General features: G+C 43.9%; 2 protein-coding genes across 3 annotated transcripts; both read left to right on the plus strand.

Moving 5' to 3' along the window:
* The first annotated feature begins 491 nt into the window (after window positions 1-491).
* Window positions 492-5,835, plus strand: LOC140273325 (uncharacterized). Of its 2 annotated transcripts, none has more exons than XM_072368850.1 (10): window positions 492-712; window positions 2,008-2,099; window positions 2,480-2,578; window positions 3,709-3,810; window positions 3,910-4,044; window positions 4,155-4,292; window positions 4,383-4,434; window positions 4,516-4,542; window positions 4,836-4,862; window positions 4,950-5,835. In XM_072368850.1, exons 2-10 carry the CDS (start codon window positions 2,031-2,033, stop codon window positions 5,507-5,509), a joined length of 1,209 nt encoding a protein of 402 aa, XP_072224951.1. In that variant the 5' UTR covers window positions 492-712; window positions 2,008-2,030; the 3' UTR covers window positions 5,510-5,835. The 2 variants fall into 2 exon arrangements, with proteins under 2 accessions (XP_072224951.1, XP_072224950.1); XM_072368849.1 differs by lacking the exon at window positions 492-712 and adding an exon at window positions 962-1,055.
* A 1,058-nt stretch (window positions 5,836-6,893) lies between these two features.
* On the plus strand, window positions 6,894-18,529 carry recql5 (RecQ helicase-like 5). The gene is made up of 19 exons (XM_072369547.1): window positions 6,894-7,069; window positions 7,222-7,343; window positions 7,503-8,024; window positions 9,300-9,396; window positions 9,481-9,592; window positions 9,674-9,836; window positions 9,920-10,002; window positions 13,317-13,546; window positions 13,685-13,770; window positions 14,578-14,614; window positions 14,698-14,756; window positions 15,081-15,151; window positions 15,270-15,363; window positions 15,444-15,617; window positions 15,751-16,403; window positions 16,491-16,536; window positions 16,614-16,838; window positions 16,923-16,995; window positions 17,101-18,529. Exons 1-19 carry the CDS (start codon window positions 6,976-6,978, stop codon window positions 17,217-17,219), a joined length of 3,060 nt encoding a protein of 1,019 aa, XP_072225648.1. The 5' UTR covers window positions 6,894-6,975; the 3' UTR covers window positions 17,220-18,529.
* Window positions 18,530-19,200: the final 671 nt, after the last annotated feature.

Here is a 19,200-nt window from a genome sequence, read left to right on the forward strand (position 1 = left end):
AATAAGATGCTTTACCCTTTTTTTGTGAGAATCAGGAGGTCTTCATGCAAATAACGAATGTCATTGAAAGATGAGGACTTCTGTTCATTTTGGGTTAAAGAAATGTTGAGCAATCACAAAGTGTCTTTTAATGAATCTGTATCCTCTGCAGAATAATTTGGTCCAGAATTGTACAGTCTTCAGTTATCATTGTGGTTTACATACAGGACCTAGTGTAGGCTGATCTTAATGCCAAAAATGTGAAATGTCCCTTTATGCAGATCCTTTATAGTTGCAAATCGAAAGCTGTGAATTGGAAGTAAACTTCATCTATGTATCGTGGCCTCGGTGCCTCGTGAACCGGTCCAGAAATAACATAATTATTATAATTATTAGACTAACGCAAAATTGATTGTGACGTGAAAAGAATAAAACACCAACTTTTACCACAACCAGAGGTCACCGAGCACCCAAATAAAGACATTTTCCTCTGTTGCTGTGTCAGCAGCAGCAGCATTATTATCAACCTATGCTGAGAGCTTCGCTCATTGGAGAGTCATTTGCGTCACTGGCGAAGAAAACCGAAGGCCCCCGAGCAGCCGAGCGTCAGTCTGGTATGTAAACAAGGTCAGAGACTCTGCAGCACACGAGCCAAGCGCTCTGATTGTAGCGACCCCGACAAGGAGACAACAAGAAGAGAACCAAAAAATCTGGAAGAAACCTCATATTGAAGGTAGGAGGCGCTTCACGATAAACAGCTTTTTATGCATGACGGCCTGCATGGAAAAAATGATGTTACAGTACGAGGGGCAGTGTGTAAAGCACGTCTCTGTGCAAAGGTAGAAAAATTGGCTTGCAAAGTCCATTTCGAGTGTCGTTGCAGATATAATGCAGTTTTGCCGCAAAGTCACTCAGCTGATCCGTGTTTACCTCATGCGCAGTCATCAGCTGCTCTCCAACTGGGTCACTCTCACGCTGGAAAAACTGCGTAGTCATGGTTATCCCACAACACGAATAAATCTTTCCTTGTGGTGCATACAGCTTGGTTTGATACCAGTGTCTTGCCGTTTGATTTGGTACGTATTCTTTGAACTTTGATGCATAGTTGTTATATCCGGATACCTCGATTGCTGCAGTTTGGTGGAGCTATTTTGGGACTGGACTTTACCTGCAGCGGGTTTTTTTTTTTTTTTTTTTGGCTGCTTATACAAAACTGTAGAGAAGCACGTGAGATTGGATGAATTGGCATGCGAGCACAGACACCACATCATCCTCAGTCTGGACAGGAGAACCAGCTCAGACTGGTCACTTAGACTGCCTCAGTGCCAACAGACGGGGTGGTGGTGGTGTGGGGGGGCAAGCTCTTGTATTGTTCTGCAGGAGATGAGTGGGAGAAAGAGAGGGCGACACAAAAAGACAAAAGAGTGAGGAGAGCAGAAAGAGAGGGACTCAGCGAGGACACAGTCAGACGAGCAGATGGGGGCGATTAGGTGGGGGCAAGCAGGGCCTGTCACGTTTCACACTGACTGGCTTTATTGCCTGATCCTGCTCCAGTTAATTATCACTTCTGGTCTATGCTTCTAATCTGTGACCTCCTGAAACTCTTTGTGGAGGAGATATGCTTTGACTGTGTTTATTTCTTTTGCCTGTGCTTCCCAAAGCTACATGTGATTCTCTTTTAAGGTATTATGATCACGCCTGGTTGTCTTGTTATTCACGGCAATGTGAAGTTTCTGTCACACGTTTAATGATCTCCACTGCATGCGGGTGTTCTGGGGGTAAACATTAGCAGCCTTACTGTTTAAAGGACAGTTGCTGCTGACATGTGCCCTTGAAGGACTGAAGGCCAGTGGTGTGATCATAGAGAGACCACTCATTTGGGTTAATAAAAATTCCTGAGACGTTTGACTGTGTCCGACTGATCATGAATGTGTCAATGAATGTTATCTCCATGTAATCCCACATGTTGAGGTGTTAGAGCCACTGACATTTTGGTAAAGCAGCATGAAGTTGTTTCTGTCATTGCAGGATACGGGCATACAGCAGCCGAGATGATGCAGATGATGCAGTGTTTTCACTTCATGGTGGAGCCGGCCAAAAACTTAGCGGCCAAGATCAAGGTAGCTTCTTTTTTTTCCCCATCTTGTAAAACATTGTTTGATGTGTAAACCTCTGACAGTTGACATGACAACCTTTTTGTGCACGACTGCACTCCTCCTGTTTTGGACCGATTGGAGAGAAAAAAAAAAAGAAGCGCTAGTGTATGCTTTGGGTCTGGCTGGGTGGGTTGTCTCTGTTCTGCTGACAGGACGAGAGCAACGATGCGCATTTTGATCAGGCCAAGTGACCGCCTCCTCTTAAGATTGACCTTATTACTTTCCAAAGCACTTGTGAGCCAGCAGCAATGTCCTTGAACTGTCTTTTCTTTTTTTTTCTGAAAGTACTTTCCAATTTAAGATACGTTCTCCCAAAGGTCTTGTTATTTGTGTGTCACTCGCAGGAATCAAACAAGAGAGCGAAGAGGGAGAAGAGGGAGCCTTTGGATGAGGATCAGCTGTTTGTCGTGGAACTGGCAAGAGACCTCGGCCGAGTGTGCCAGGTACAGCCTCTATGTGCTCCTTCTGCTTGCTGGGTAGTGCTGATGTTTGGAATGACGTATTAGTTAACTCTTAATCTGTGGAAGGGATTAAAAACAGTTGCAAGTAAGGTTTCCATCCAGCTGTTTTTAACACTTTTTTTTGTATATTGAGGGGGGGGGGCAGGATGGAAAGACTGAAAGAGACAGAAAATATTCACATATTGCTAAAACGAGTTTTTACACTTTAAAAAGAGGTGGAAAAAGTAGTGTTTTGATCAAAGCTAAATGCAGCTGAGTACAATGGAAACAAGGTGGACGAGTGAATGATGATGCCCAGAAATCCTTATGATTGCACACAGAGGTTCTACCAAAACCCCTGCAAGACAACATCATTTTATCATTAAATGTTAAAAAGTTTCCTCTGTGCTCTTCTCTTTCCGTCGTGCTAAAAAGGTCATTCTATATCTTTGGGATTTTTCCCCCTTTTCTTTCATTATGTTGTTAAAACATCTCATCAGCTAAGGAAGTTATGAGCTTTAGGCCTTTTGAAAGGTCTTTTCCCCGACCCCTTGCATCTGCACAAACTTAAGAAGAGATGTTTTACCCCCCAAATGACCTTGGCTGCCTCACACTCCACCTTTTTGGATAAATCAGCTGATCCTTTAAGTCTCATGGCGCTCACTGGGAGGGGCGCCTTAAAGAGGCAGGAGCTAAAATGAAGGAGGAGTATGACATTGAGGTGCTGCGTGAATGTACTGTGAGAAAAGCATGTTGTTGTTTTCTGCTTTTTCTACTCAAACGCATGTCAACATCATTTTTGTAGACCTCAATAGTAACATTTTATTTATGAAAGCAATATCTCACCTTTTGGATGAATTTTTCTCCACTGAGGTTTGACTGTCATGATTCACCCTCTTCTGGCCTCTACCAGTTAAATAACATTTGATCAACTCTTAAGAACAAAGAGTAGTTCTTCATGAAAAATTTTCTGTTGAAAATAGAAAAAAAGAGATTTTTTTCTAAGCTTTTTGTTTTTTGTGATAATTTAATGTTAGCCTTGTAAACAAAACATTAAGCTCCGACTTACTCACCTGTTATCTCAGTGAATAGTGTGGCTATTTAATGTTTAACTCTGTGTTTTGTGCCTGCAGAGGTCAGCCGTCTTGGAGCACATCTGGAACCAGGATGACACCTGGCCAACTTCTCTCTGCAAGGTCTTCATCCTGCAATGGGCATCCATGCTGGAGAGCAAGGTGCTTATCCTAAAAATATAACCCACAAGAAAGACATAGGAGACACGAATACACATTCTCAACATATATTCACCGAGGTATGTATGTTTCCGTGTGCAGAAGAGGCCTATGCAGACTGATGGCTGGCCAGAGATGGATGAGGGCAAGCAGCCTGATCTGATTAATGAACAGGACCTGCTGCAGGCCAAGAATGTGATCTTCAGCTGGATCAGGGATCTGAGAGCTCAGCCTGAGGTGAAAATTCTGAATATGCGATTTACATTTCCTGATCGGCTGTTTCATTTTGTATACAAAAAAAAAATAAAAAATAGCATGCTTAATACACACATTTAATTGTCTTGCAGCAAAGTGTGTGGCCTGGAGAACCAGTGGGGAAGGCCCTGGAGGACCTGCAGTCCGCCTGGCGGTGGGGCCGTGTGCCCAATTTGCTGGCAGCTATGGAGCTGGTTATGTGGACACTGATGTTACAGCGCCCCGATAAGGTAGGAGTCTGTGTTATAATTCACAATGCGTGCTCAAAATCTCGTGTGCATGGAGTTCATTATTAAATCCTGGTGGGTTTGCTCATGCAGGACACCATCCCGCAGCAGTGGCTTCTGTGGAAGCAGAGGACTCAAAAGATCGGTTTGTTAACCAACACTGAATCGGTTTATTTGTATGTTTGAAAATGTTCTCTTCCTAATGAGCTTCATCATGTCCTTCCAGGAGCTATATCCTACGTTCCTCAGCCAGGTGAGTGTGACACTGTAAAACCACATACTGACCAAAAGTAGTTGCTTTAAAGCCATCACCCTGCACCAGCTGTTATTTTAATAAATACTCAAACATTAGAACATTACTGGTGTGAAGTAACCAAAGTAAGGCTATGTGCACAACATTTGTCTCTTCACAGTATTAAGTATCTGATATCTTAACACTGACCATTATCTCCAGACTGACTGCACAGTTCTGTGATTTGTTAAACAACAGCATTAGGATGTTTCATGGAAACTGTCTGACAAACATTTCTTTTGGTCTTTTTGCAGTTTGGGACTGGATTGCAGATGCATCGGGTACAATTACATATCTTTAAAAATGTAACTCAGTTGGATCTTTATATAAACTGTGTAGTAATGTAAATCCTGTTACTTTCCCTGCAGTGGAGGTGACCTTGGATCTGGACACGGCCAACCCCGACCTGCTCATCTCTGCTGACGAGAAGAAGATGCGCTGTGGGTTTGAGAGGAAAGATGTTCCCAACTACCACCAACGTTTTGACGGCTGGTGGTGTGCTGTCGGAGTGGAGGGCTTGGCCTCCGGCCGCCACTACTGGGAGGCAGAGGTGGGAGAGCGTGACTGGCGGCTGGGCGTGGCCAAGGAGTCGGCCCTGAGAAAGGGCTTCAAGTCCCTGAACACAGATACAGGGTATCTGACCTTGCGTCTGGAAAGAGGCACTGAGCTGAAGGCGCTGACGGTGCCCTTCACCGACCTGCCGCCGGACCTCATCCCCCGTAAGGTGGGCATCTACCTTGACTACGACAACGGCCAGCTGTCCTTCTATGACGTGGACAAACACTTGCACATTTACACCTACAACGAGACCTTCACCGAGAAGCTGTTCCCCTTGTTTGGTACGGTGGAGATCATCAAGGATCTGGTGATCAGGTCTCCAGCAGCCAAGACCCACTGTCTTTGCTCCACATCCTGCCTGTGGGGTTAAGTTTCCCTCAGGCAGAGTTTCCTTTAGGAACCAGATGATCTCATGATACATATAATAAACCAGAATTACTGAGAGATATCCTGGTGTAAAATACTATCATTTCGCTATCTAATAGCTCCACAACATGACCACTCTGTGTGCTGTTTCTCCTTTAATGTGATTGCTGCTACCACGCTCTCCTGTAGAGTTGTAATGCTTCTCTTTGCTCACATGTATTTTCATATAGGAGAGGAAACCCATTGTTCTGATTTTATGTATTGTCCAATATTAATCCTGCAACAAGAATGCACTTCTGTGAATAACAAATAAACCAAATCCAGTCTTAATTTTTGTGTGTTTATTAGTGCATCAGACGTTAAAACAGGAATAATGTTAGTAAGTGATTTATAAAGTCCAAAGCAGGAATAATTTGTGGCTATAAACAGAAAATAAATGCATGCATCTTTAATTTGAGAGCTGATATACAAGAATTTACACCTGACCACCCATAGTCCAAAATTATCTCACTTCTCATGTACTCTTTTTCATCTATTTTGTTGTACATATTCTATTTTCAAGGCATATTAAAGTTCTCTGTCCCGATGCCTTGGAATCGATCTCCCCATTTTGTTTGCACTTGCTAAGAATTTCAGACACAGTTGAATGGGAACAATCAACATATTTTGCAAAACTCCCTCTTGAATGACCTTGATACAGGAGTTTTACAATCCTTTCCCATATTTCAACAGAAAGCTCTCTTGTTGAAGCCATGTTTCCCGCCAGTCAGCCTATTTAAGCTCTGGAGACACTCACTTTCACCTGGAGACTCACTTGCGCGTTCAGACTTGTCCAAGTATTTGTTTTTGAAATAAAAATAATTCCATATAATTTCCTCATGACCGAGTCCATTGTACGCCCCTGCCCCGCCCTTATTTGATCTAGAAAAAAACCACTGCAATAAGTCACAATTTCATTTACATTATTTGAAGTATGTTTTGCAAAGCCAGGATGTTCAGCTGTAAAATAGAACATGTACATCTTCATTTTTTTTAGAGAATAAAAAAAAATATATTGAGCATCCTCCGAGCTTGGTGATTGCAATGATTTTTGCCATGGGGTGTACTGCAACTTGTTTATCCAGCAAGTGTGATCCGTTGTAAGGTGTGTACCAGGCTGGACCAATCAGAGCTCGAACACAGCTGCTAAGCGGCTCAATGCTAAAGCTGCCAGACTTCACTGCCTTTTTTTTACAATGTGGAAGAATAGTTTGCGATGGTTCAGGGTTGGGGCTACTCAGATTGTTGTTAAAAAATGTTTTAACAAATAAATACGAATGCTGCATGTATAAAAGCTATAGTATCTGTGACCAACGATCGATTACAAAAAAAGTTTCATTTTCGATTCGATGTCGTCTCTCTTCCAGTGACGTCATCGGTGAGCGACGACACCAAAGAGATTTTCATGAGTTCCTCAGAGATAGACAAACGATGACAAGTTTAAAAGAGGCTTTGAAAACCCACTTTGGGTTCAACGGTTTTAGATCGAAACTGCAGGAAGATGTTGTTAAGACGGTCATAAGAGGTGAGTCAATAAGTATTCTGTTTATACGCTGTTTGTTGATCAGACGTTGGCAACTGACAACGGTGGACCATTCGGCTGAACTGACTCTCACAGGCAGTTATGTCAGAGATGGCTGTAGGTGTTACACAATGGTTACTTTGGTCTTCCTGTAGGTGACAGGGATGTGTTCGTATGTATGCCCACCGGAGCAGGGAAGTCCCTCTGCTACCAGCTTCCTGCAGTGCTGGCTGAGGGCATTACTCTGGTTATATCCCCCTTAATCGCTCTCATTCAGGTCAGTCTGCAAACTACAGAAGAGGAAAACACAACACCGAAACAAGATTAAATAAAAAAAAAAAAAATGGAGGAATAAAGTTCTGCCTTGATGATGTGTTATTTAGACTTTGTGTGAGTGCAGGGAGTTCTGCTCAGTCCTTCCTGTGTTTCTGCACAGGACCAAGTGGTTCGCCTGAAGGAGCTCAACATCCCTGCCTGCTCCATCAACTCCAAGATCCCAGCGGGCGAGCGCCGTCTCATCCTGGCCGACCTGGGGAGCAGCAGCCCGAAGCTGAAGCTTCTCTACATCACTCCAGAGATGGTGGCCTCGCCGTCGTTCCAGCCCTGCCTGACAGACTTGTGCTCCCGCGGTCTGCTGTCCTACCTGGCTGTGGACGAAGCCCACTGCGTTTCCCAGTGGGGCCATGACTTCAGGCCCGACTATCTCAAGCTGGGTGAGCTGCGGGCTCGCTTGCCGGGTGTTCCCTGTTTGGCTTTGACTGCAACGGCACCCAAAAACGTACAAGCAGACATTGCTCAGTCCTTGAGGCTGCACTCGCCGCTGTCTTTTCTTACACCTGTTTTCCGCAGTAATTTGCACTATGATGTGATCTTCAGGGAGCTGCTGCCAGAGCCGTATGTCCACCTCCATGCATTTATTAAGAAGGCGCTGTCAATGGGCAGCGGCTCTAAAGGACAGGTTAGTAAACTGGAGCTCTTTCGGTGTTTGAATTCTTTAGAGATGCTTGTTTTTTTTTTTTACACTAATATACAAAAGTTAAAGTTTGGCTTAAACCATCTAGTTACCCGGAATAGTGACTAGAAGATGAACTGATTCCCAAAGAGGCAAAGTCAAGGATCCTGCTTTCCTTTTACATCATAAAAATTTAATTACTTTCTCATGTCAGTCCTTTAATGATTCTAAACAACAACAAAAGGAAAATAACTTGATGCAAGAGTTTTGACACCTCTGCAGAAAAATCTGAGCTTGGAAAAGCTTTTTGCTGCGTCCAAAAGTGTTTTGGTTCTTTTTTTAAAAGGGATTTTCACCCGTTCTTCCTGAAAAAGGGAATATTGCAGTTCCATGTTTGTTGGGCTGTTTTGCATGCACTTCACCTTTGAGTTCCTTGTCAAAACCTTACCCTCGTACCTCTTGGAGTAGTGCATCCTGGATTTTGTTAATACATCATAATCTTCTTGTAGAAGTCATCTTCTTTTTGCCTTTGCTTTTTTTTGTTAACAGAGATGGGGATGTTTACCTTCAGAATTGTTTGATGTTTGAATGAATCCGCTCGACCCGTAAAACGACGGTTGAAGGAGCGTTATTGCCATCAAATTCTGGAAAACTTTCTCCTCGAAACATAATTTCCCTGCTACAGCCAAAAAAAAGGTTTCATGTTGACCTCATCAGTCCACATAACTCCAAACTGCTATTATTCATTTGCATACTCTGCATGCCACTGGCCTTGGATACCTTAATACCTGAATTTCTCAATTACATCGTGTTGCTGTCCAGCATCCATGATAAAAATGTTTTCATATAATATCACGTTTGCTTATCCAAATCGTTTAATTTCGGGATCCATCGTCAGCTCTCTCAGACAATCTTCTTGCTGTGAAATGGGAATGGTTTTATTCCAGGGGATTTCATGTAAATCCTCCTGTCAAATCTAAGGGAGGGTTGACTGTGTAGTTTTGACAGGTGTCACCCGTTAGCGTAAGCAGATTTCGAGCCTCAAAACCCCCTTAAATTCAGTTGTCGGAATTATAAAGTATGCGCTCAAGGCAGGGTATTACAGCTGAATTATAACATTCGCTCTGGATCATCAGTCTGCTTAGCTGTGAAGTCACAGTCTGCTGATGATTATAAAGGATTTCTTCCAGAGCGTGTGGCTTGAACAACAAGTGTTGTTTCTGTTTTCATGGCTGCTGATGCAGATGGATGACAGTGTATCTTTGTGGTGTTTGTGAACAGGGCTGTGGGATTGTTTACTGTCGAACCAGAGAAGGCTGTGAAACAGTGGCTTACCAGCTGACCAAGCTTGGAGTCCTGGCCAAGGCTTATCATGCAGGTGAGATTGTTTAAGTGTGTGCTTGTTGGTGATTTAAAAATTCCAGTGCTTTTGGGCTTAAGTTTTAGACTTCTGTGACTGCAGGTTTGAAGGCAGGAGACCGCACAGAGGTGCAGAATGAGTGGATGCAGGGGAAGGTGCTGGTTATTGTTGCTACCATCAGCTTTGGCATGGGAGTCGATAAGGCTAATGTCAGGTAAGGCAGCAGATCTGAGGTTCTCATAAGTACCAGAACATCGTTTCAGCTTTTGATTGTGCATGCTGATGTTTTTCGCAGATTCGTTGCACACTGGAACCTTGCTAAGTCTCTGGCCAGTTACTACCAAGAGTCTGGGCGAGCAGGTAGAGATGGTCTGGCCTCCTCGTGTCGCACATACTACTCCTCAAAGGACAAAGAGCAAATGAACTTCCTCATCCGCCAGGAGGTCAAGCGCCGACAGGTCAGGCTGACAGCAGAGCACTCCGGGCGGAAGGAGCGCCGGTGTTTGAAAAGTTTGCAAACATTTCTTCAACCTGTCTGCAGGAAAAACGCGGCTCTGCAAAGGAGACGGACAAAGCTGCCATCAAGGACTTTGAAGCAATGGTGGTGTTTTGTGAGAAGGAGGGGTAAGTGAAGCATTCAGTTGAGAAGCCGTAGAAGCTCTTTTCAATATACAGTCAAAGCTCATCTTTATAGAACATTTTCACTATAACTTCATCACATCCTGGTCTGTGGAACATTGCAGTCCTTTCAGTGTCTGCACAGCAGAGGGCAGACTCGCTCTCCATTTATATTTTCTGATCAAGAAACACGTGAAGAGGATCCTGTTTTACAAGCTAACTTTGTATAATATCACTTCCTGTATGCATAGGTGTCATTTCTAATTCCATCACAGTGACAATAGTCGGGTTTTAAAAGACATTTATAACCAAATGTAGCATTTCCCTTCACATCGCACTGTGCAGCTCACTGTTTATTTAAGTCCCTGCCGTCATGTCTGATCCTTAATATTCGTACATAAGACAGTCGGGGCGGGCGCTGCCTTCTCCTCAGACCAGAGGTGCTGCTGTAGAGCGCAGGGATGCTCCCAGGAACGTTGATTCTTCTGAAAGTCTGGCATCTTGGGCTCGTGTGTTTGGCAGCCTGTCAGCACATCCTCCTCTGTGTTTGTCAGACACTTTGTTCTTTACGGGCTGGGCCTTTTACCTCCACACCCTGCATGATGTTTTTAGGTTGTATGAGCAGGAATCCTGAGAATGAGTTTATTCTGGCAAACTTATTGTTCTTTCTTTAAAAAAAAAAAAAACTACAGAAACAGCTTGCTTTAAACCATCTTATTGTCTTTAGATGCCATAAAGTTCAGTGTTCAAAGGCGGTCTGATGGATTCCACCTGTGTGGAGCACATTCTCTCAAACGTTTGGTCCCTTCATTTTGGTCTTGCGACAGCAGCAGCAGCAGCAGCTCACACAGGTCAGCGCCATCATGAGCAGGACCATGACTGAGGGAGAGCACATGAGCACTGTCACCATCAGCAGACTTTTTAAATTCTACAAGAAATGTGTTGCTGCAAAGAGACTCACGGATGAAGGTTAAGATGATGAAGAAGGCTCCCAGCTCTGCAGGGTGGGCTTTGGGCAGAGCTTGCAGCTTGAGCCATATCTTGTTCAGGAGGCCCAGCGTCTCTTCTCTGGCATCCATCCTGATGAGGCAGGAAAAGCTCAAAAAGCTTGAATTTAGCTTAAACAGTGTCCCGTTTCTATGCCTGCGTCGACTGTCATCAGGATAAAACTCTTACTACTTGTTCTCTAACACTGAGTGGATAAGATGGGGTTGTTGGTGTTCTCAGAGCTGAAGGAAGCTCTCCGCTTTAAGGTGCAGTTTGTTTGTTTTTCAACCTGTGGGAGGATTACAGTGAGAAGAAGGAGAGGGAGGAGTTTACTGCCTGTGAGCGAACATGTGTGAAGCATGTTGTTTTCTTTAAGAGGAAATCTGTTCGCCAGTGAAACGATACGGAGGGGATTTGATGGGCTCAACATAACTAAGCCATGTCAGAGTTTCTGTAGGACACATTTCCATCTGTCCCTTTGGGTTCAGTATGAACAGAGTGGTGTGTTTAATGGGTGCTGATGGAGTGTAAAGTTATATGGGATTTATTGTTGACTGTGCTGTTGTGCCCACACTGAAGTGCTGAAATGGTTGTGACAGCCTGTGGCTTTCATAGTTCTGGGAGATGTTTTGTTGTAATAGAAAACATTATAGAGTAATACAGACAGCACTGATGTCATGTGCAGTTTAAATGTGTTTAGTTTGAGCGAGCAACCAGCTGAGTAAGCTGAGAGCAAAGCCTGGAAAATGTGGACGAGCAAGTCTGAATAACAACGAGCACCCAGCAGTCGTATAAGGAGGCGATGTGAGGCCACTTGTTGCCAAACATCTTGCCCAGTTTCACTGAACACACTGTGCTTTGCTGAAATGAATGACAAACAGTTTCTAACCTTCATGCACTTGTGTAACTTACTCTGTCCTTATTTTAAAGCAGCTTCATGTCACTTCCTGGTGTGTAATGTAACGTGTCCATAATGTTACGTACATTCTTCACATTCTGCTCCGGCCACAGTAGCTAGAAACCCTCTCATGCTGCACTTCCACAGACACACTGAAATCGCTCACCTGGGAGAGTTTGTGCTGCTTTTCCCGCTCAGCCGAGCTCAGACTAAGTGTCAGAAATGACAAAAAACCAACAGATGAGGAGGAGATGTGATTTGTTCCCAGACCGAGCTTCTTCTTTGGCAGTTTGTTTGTTGGTTGTTGCAGAGCCTCATCCAGAGGAGGGGAGCTCAGACGCTGCCTGAGACTCGCAGTCAGGCTGAGATTAGGGCTGGAAGGATAATTCCATACAAACTGATGACGGCCACACTTGGATTTAAGGAAAAGTGTGAAGATGCATTCAAACGAATCCTTCAGTCCTTCTCAAGCTGCTCTTAATCTTCCTTCCCTATGAGCCTCCTCATCTCCTCCTCTCTTTTCTTATTGAAGTCCTCAGGTTTGCTGTTGTCTTCTTTGGTGGTTTTTGTCAGTGACAGACAGCAGTTTTCTGCTGTGTAGTTTGAGTGTGTGTTACCTTTCTTTGCCTGCCTCCAAAGCTATTGTGGCACACTCCCTGCCTGGGAGCGACTGTTGCCTCTCAGAGTCTTTGTGTGCCTCTCTGTCTCTCCCCTCCTCCTTCACTGAGACGTCTGTTTCACACACGAGAAGGTGGCAGTGTTTCCATTTCCAGCAAGATAGTCAGTATGTTGCTGAAGTGCCTCGACTGATGATCGACTGTCTCCCAAACAGGCTCTGGTGTGTGGTCGTGTGAGCGTTACGTAACGCTGGTTCTGATATGAGAGCGGCCTCATTATAGAAGTGACAGGCAGGTCACATCTGAAGCAGGGATGTTAGAAGAAAACAGTGGAGAAAAAGAGGCGAGCCTCGTGTTAGCAGGGAATTGTAGTTGTGTATCCAAAAAATCTTGACCTTGTAAGTAAATGAGTTGTTTTTAAAAGAGTCTTTCCAAATCAGGATTTAATTTATTCCACATGTTGGTACATTAGCTAATCTAAAGTCAGAACTGAAGCCAACAGCCTGTTAGCAGTTAGTTGCTGTAATTTATTTCTTATGTCATGAGGCAAAGATTGAGGGCTTATTTCATAACAGAAACATTGATCTTGTTTGTTTGGGATGTTACACAACAGCTGATGGATCAATGAGGCATTGGGAGGTTTGTGTATGAAGCAGTCATGTCTGCTGTGAGCCTCAAAAAGCAAAACTGCTAAAAATCACCTCAACATTCTTTACTTGTTTTTCTAAATTGCAGGAACTGTCATGTCTGCCTGTTGTTCTGTTATGTAGTTATTTAAAAAAAAGAAGAAAAAAGGCTGTGTCTTATCCTCCCATCAGCTGTCGCCATGCCACCATCTCCAAGTTTTTTGGGGACAAGACGCCAAACTGTGCGGGTGCCTGCGACTACTGCTGTAACCCCAAAGCTGTGAGAGCCCAGCTGGAGAGAGCGGCCGCACTCAGCACCAGGACCGAAGCAGCTCAGAAAGAAGCCAAAGGGCCATTCGGGTTCCTGCCGGACCTTTACGAAGGAGGAAAGAAGGGTTACGGGTTTGAAAGGCAGGACAACGGTTGTGAAATTGTCTGAAATGTGGATGTGACGTGTCCAGCTTGGATCTAACATTTCTGCAGTGTGGATTCAGTCTAATATAAAGCAACAACGACCCTGTTGTTTAACACCGATGTCACAACATGCAGGTATGATGAAGGGGGGTCAGGCAGCGGAGAAGATGAGGACACAAAGAGAAAGAAAGACTTTTCTGACCTCTTCAAGAAGCAGATGAACATGCGGAAGGTGAATAATGATCACTATCACCCAAACTTTCAACAGATATTTATGTAACAATGTAATAATCTGTGAGGAAAAGCAACTCCACAGAGTGTTTGTGGTTTTTTTTCTCTTCTCTGCCAGCTGTTGGCAGCAGCGGCTGAAGGGGCCCCTGTATCTGCTTCTCTTGTTAAATCACTTCCACATGTTGTAGACTCTGGCACAATATTTGAAAAAAAAAAACAGTTTACAGCATAACACAAAAATGCAGGATGTTTATGATTGTAAAACAGTGAAAAAAAAGAGCATTCGACAAATAAATGCTGTAAAGTGGTGGGCTTTAAGGACAACAGTCACCTCTGTTTCCTGCCATTTAGCCACTTTATGTCACTTTATGTAAAGTTCTCACTTTTAGCAGGTTGAAAGAGCTTTAATACACACATGGATAGACGCATTGAGAGACAGAGATGTCTGAAGCAGTTCATTCAGTCATCTTAATACGACAGTGAAAACTTGCCACCAATGGGAATCACTGTTAAAAAGAAAGTTAATTCAAGCTGATCTCAGCTGTTTTCTTTCAATGTGCAGATTACAAACGTTTCTCTGTCAAGTCCTCATAAGGTCTGATCAACCTTTAAAGAAACATTTTAATGCTCATTTGACTCTTCTGAATGTTATAATGCACCTTGAACACATTATCAGGAGTCTTCAGTCCGGTAATACTGCAGAGAAAAATCTCACAGTATCTGATGATGCATAATGTGTGACTGAGAGTTATTTTGGGTTTAGTTGAGTATCAGAATGCTAACCTGTGTCAGTGCTCGTTTTCTTTAGGGCTCTGACAGTCTAAGGGAGGAGTTTGTTCCACCAGGTAATGTCAGTATGGGGAATAAGATGATCATGAATGGGTGTAGTGGCTGATTCGTGGTGTAACCAGTGTGTCCTGCTGTGCAGATGCTGACTGCCCACTCAGAGAGGCCAGCAGCCAGAGGATCCCCAAGCTCACTGTGAAGGTACAAGACAAATTCCTCATGACCGCTGCACTCATTAACAAGTCTAAAGGAATGCTGTGACTCCCGCGTCACGAGGTGTGAACGCTGCTGAATTAAAAAGCGGAGTGCATACAGTATCTGAGGCACCTCTGAGGTCCGCTGCGTTTTACAGGAGACGACATTTTGTACATCGAAAGTCATGTGTGCATTCCTGTAAACCACTTAAATAGTCTTTTTTTTAACACATTTTCTTAGTTTAGACATTGTTCCTTCCTTACGTGATCACCTGAGTGTTTGACCTTATTTTGCTATTAGAATATGAAATAACTTTGTGTTCCATTTCAGACCAGAGAGCACTGCCTGCAGCGCCTGCAGGAGGCTCTACAAGGCCAGCAGGGGGCGGAAGGTGCATTCGAGTATGCAGACAAACTCTTCAGCCACTCTGCTTATACATGATGAAATTACTCTGAAACATAAAGCCCGTTTTCCTTTCAGTGATTGTACTCCCGCTCTCCTCTCCTCTTCATCTCTCAGCTGGGGCAGTCTGTCGTCGGCTGTGGAAATTGAACACGAGGTCTTCAAAAACAGCAAATCCTCTAATTTGTACAAAGCTGCTATCCTAAAGAAGGTAGCTGCAGACTTTTCTGTGTGTCTCAGCATTATGGGGAGTGCACGATGAAACTGGCTAACTCATCTCGTAATGTGAAGGTATCAGAGGTGACCAAAGCGGCGCCTGCCTCAGTGGGAGAAGAGAAAGAAGGCAAGAGCAGCTGCAGTGGTTCCACAGAAGCTGAGACAAAACTCAGGGAGGATGCATCCTCTTCTTCTTTCTCATTTCCGGAGGAGCTGCACGTGTTCACTTCTGCGTCTGAGATCTACTCAGTAAGTGTTCTTTATTCCACCCTATCAAGTACAGATGCTCAAAGTTGTGAGACTAATGAAGATCCAAGCGTTTTGTGCAGATTGTGATACCTGCAGGAAAGTCATGGTTTCCCTTTTTTGTTTTTCGCTCCAGCTGAAGCGAAAGAGAGTCGGGGCAGGCTACAGGGGATTCTGCAACTCCTTCATGAGTGCCAAGGATCTGCTGAAGCCCTCCATGTCGGACACAGAGTCCAACAAAGGGATGGAGAGTGGCGGGTTCTTCGGCGACTGCCCAGGAGTGTCGGATGTCAAGCCGGTCCAGAAAAGAACAAAAGAGACAACCGCAGAAAAATCCTCTGCAGTGTCATCCTCCATCAGAGCCAGAGCAAATGCAGTCAGCGCCCCCCCGAGCAGCCCGACGAAAGGAAGCAGAGCCGCGAGCAAGAAGCAGCAGAGGCTGGCCGAGGCGGCACAGAGTTCCCACAACATTTCCCAGTTCTTTACAAAGAAACCAACCATGGAGAAGAGTTGGGAGGAGGCAGAGATGTTTGACGAAGTGGATGGTACGACATCTCCTATTCCCACAGGGTTTTCTGAGGAAAACGTCAGCCCGGAGCGACACTCTCCTGCTGCCGTGGAGGCAGCAGAAGGCAGCCCCGTGGCATCGGAGACAAACGATGTGATTCTTATAGAAAATGAAACCGAGATAATAGTTATACCTGATAACGAAGAGGGGGAAGCAGATGAAGTGGAGAGTTTGACACTGGTTCAAACCGCTTCTTCACCGGATATGACGGTCATCACAGAGTAATATGCCCTTAGTCTTCACTTATACTCAAAGTTTGCTGTGACAGTCTTTGGTCACCTCTAACTGCTTTGCTACCTTTCAAACAGGCAAAACAAACCTGAAGAGGAAGCTAACCTTCCTGTAAATCAGGAGGTGGGTCTGTGTTGCCTGCTGGATTTTTTTTTAGACTACAGTCCCTGCTCATTGGCTGAAGCTGTACATGTTTCCAGATCAGAGAGGACGGGGAGGCAGACGGGGGGGAGTCTCCTCCTCCGGCGAAGTGCAGCCGGCCTGCAGATAGGGGCAGCAGAAGAGTGACGTTCAATCCCAACGTGCAGGAGAAAACTCTGCAGCCGCTCGGCGATCTTCCCAGACCGGTCACACTGAAGGAAGCTGCTGATGTCGTTGTCCGGTATCTGGACCCCTTTTACACTCAGGGAAAGTTTGCCACTAAGGTGTGTAGCATTGAGAAGCATCACAATGAAAAGAAATGACACATTTGAGCGATTTCTCTAACTGATGAATGAAAACTTTTCTAGGAGCTGTTTAAGTCTTTTGCCCGCTTCTTGTCTCACCTTCTTGCAGAAGGTCGAAGTCTGGGAAAAGAGCAAGGTAATAATAATGATGATGATTGCAGTGATGGTAGAAAAATGCTCCAGTCTATGCTTTGGTTCCACGTAGCTAACTCTTCTCGAACTCTTTTCTCCGTGTCCACAGTTAAATCTGAAGCCAAGGTTCTCATCAAGAAGTTCTTCAGCAGAGTCCAGCGCTGCGAGAGCGAGGCAGACTGGAAGCATCTTAAAAGGCCGCACAGCTTTACCACCACAGAGAACTAGGAGTGATGAGAAATGTGCTCCCTTTCAGAGGCGAAGCCTTCTGCCTAATCAGTGCCTGTAAGCTTGTTTTGTTCAAGTGCTTTTTCACAAGTGTCTGCAGGTTCACAGCCGGAGTGTTCTGCTTTTTTTTCTTTTGTGGCTGGTTGCAGCTGTAGAAACTTATCTGAATAATTAAGCAATAAGATGGCGACTGTTGCAGAGCTTCCTGAGCAAAGGTAGCAGTGTGCTCACTTGCATGACCTTTACTCTTCTGTTTGGACTCAGGGATGATTTGATGTCAGTCTGCACCTTTAACAGCTGTCATCCACGCTTCAGATCTCTGCAAGTTCATTTTCGTACACAGCCGCAATGCATGGAGACTAAAGGCTGTTGGAACAATACGACTAAGACTGTGATGACGATGGATTTGGACACAGCCGTGCCTGGAGCTGTACACAGGTCATTTTTCGCAGCCGACATTTTGGCTTATCACAGGAAACTCAGGAGTAACTGACTGTTTTTCACTGTTGTTGCTCAGTGGAACTGTTTCTGGAAATAGTTTCTCTCTGTGTGCCGTGACGAGTCAAAATGTCTGCTGTAAAGTTTTTTTTTTTATTGTATGTCAGCGTACTAACATACCGATGCCTGATGTTTAGGGGTTAAAATCTTTTCTGTATGGTCTTGGTAAAAGTTTAAGGCACAAAGTACTGGCAGATGGGACTGTGTGTGAAGATCTGCGATATTTCTTTTCATTAACCTCAAAAGATAACACTGATATTTTTAACTGACGATAGCGCTAATGGGGAGGTTGGTGGGAAACATTTTTTTTGTTAGGTTTGCAAAGATCCTGAAGCTAAATGCAAATACTTTTGTACTTCAGAACGTTTGAGGTTCGATCCTCGGAGCTCTTGTGCATGTCTTTTATATTTGTACGGTTTGCTCACCACTCATCGCTGTGTACACATAATTTGAAGGTTACAGGGAAAAAATAGTTTAATTTAATGCTTATCATGAGCTCGACAGTTCTGTGTGGGACATGTTATCTTCGTGGGAACATAAATGCAGTGTAGCTCAAACGGCCTGTTATGAATTTTATTTAAAATTGATCTAGATTGAATTTATTTGTCTCCTTGCAATGAAATAATCGGTGTGTCGATTATTTTTTTTTTCTTTCATTCTTCTTGTAAGTTTAGTGCCTGTCGGGGCTGTGAAAGGTCTGTTTCTGTCTTCACAGACAGGAGGAAACCCAAAGATGTACTTCATGAACTGAAGGAGACACAAAAGGTTCCTCAGTGTTTACAATAAAGTCTGCGCCGAATAGAAAAGCGGGACCCATGGAGTGAGACTTCCCTTATTGCCTTAGATTAGATGGTATCTTTTGATGTCTTCAATTAAACTTCCAGGAGCTGTGGACAGAGAGGCTTTCAGGAACTCTCTGTAACTTCCAGCATCAAGGTGTCCCATTCTTTGATTATAATACAGAACTTTAATAATGATTGGAAATAACAACAGAAATGTTGACTGTTAAGTCATCTATCTCATTTGTCAGCTACTGAGGGTTAGCTTTAAGATTTTACCTTCTTTCTAATCAGTGATGCGCAAACATCCAGAATGTATGTGTCCGTGTTTATTATACATGTTGTTCATCGGACATCGTCCTGGACATGAGAACATATTTAATGAAATAACATATTTCAGAAAACTAGCATCATCAAGAAGGGTCTTTGTGTAACTAAATAACTTTTAGAGTTCATGAGTAGAAGTTTTATTCCAAGGATATTTGTTTCCAGTAAAAATCAATGGAATATCACACTCCACCTTTTTAAAGCCTGTTTTCTTATCATTGAGTTAGGCAAACAGAAAGCTTCTTAGTAGTGCAAGAGTCTTTAGGCACCCTTAATTTCTTTATATATAGTCAGAAAAATAGGAATAGGTGCAGTCAATTACTGACAGATGCAAATATAAATGGGATTACAGCGTATAAAGTAACAAGAGTTTGTAC

Source organism: Leuresthes tenuis, unplaced genomic scaffold (assembly GCF_036924035.1).
Source record: "Leuresthes tenuis unplaced genomic scaffold, fLeuTen1.0.hap1 SCAF_17, whole genome shotgun sequence".
In the NCBI taxonomy this organism is placed as follows: domain Eukaryota; kingdom Metazoa; phylum Chordata; class Actinopteri; order Atheriniformes; family Atherinopsidae; genus Leuresthes; species Leuresthes tenuis.

Bases quoted from the DNA above. Each gene is read 5' to 3' on its own strand.
- LOC140273325 (XM_072368850.1), top strand. From the start codon at position 2,031: ATGATGCAGATGATGCAGTGTTTTCACTTCATGGTGGAGCCGGCCAAA. The intron at 4,045-4,154 runs GTGAAAATTCTG...ATTGTCTTGCAG, and splicing joins ATCTGAGAGCTCAGCCTGAG to CAAAGTGTGTGGCCTGGAGA. The intron at 4,293-4,382 runs GTAGGAGTCTGT...TTGCTCATGCAG, and splicing joins TGTTACAGCGCCCCGATAAG to GACACCATCCCGCAGCAGTG.
- recql5 (XM_072369547.1), top strand. From the start codon at position 6,976: ATGACAAGTTTAAAAGAGGCTTTGAAAACCCACTTTGGGTTCAACGGT. The intron at 9,837-9,919 runs GTCAGGCTGACA...ACCTGTCTGCAG, and splicing joins AGGAGGTCAAGCGCCGACAG to GAAAAACGCGGCTCTGCAAA. The intron at 14,757-15,080 runs GTACAAGACAAA...GTTCCATTTCAG, and splicing joins TCCCCAAGCTCACTGTGAAG to ACCAGAGAGCACTGCCTGCA.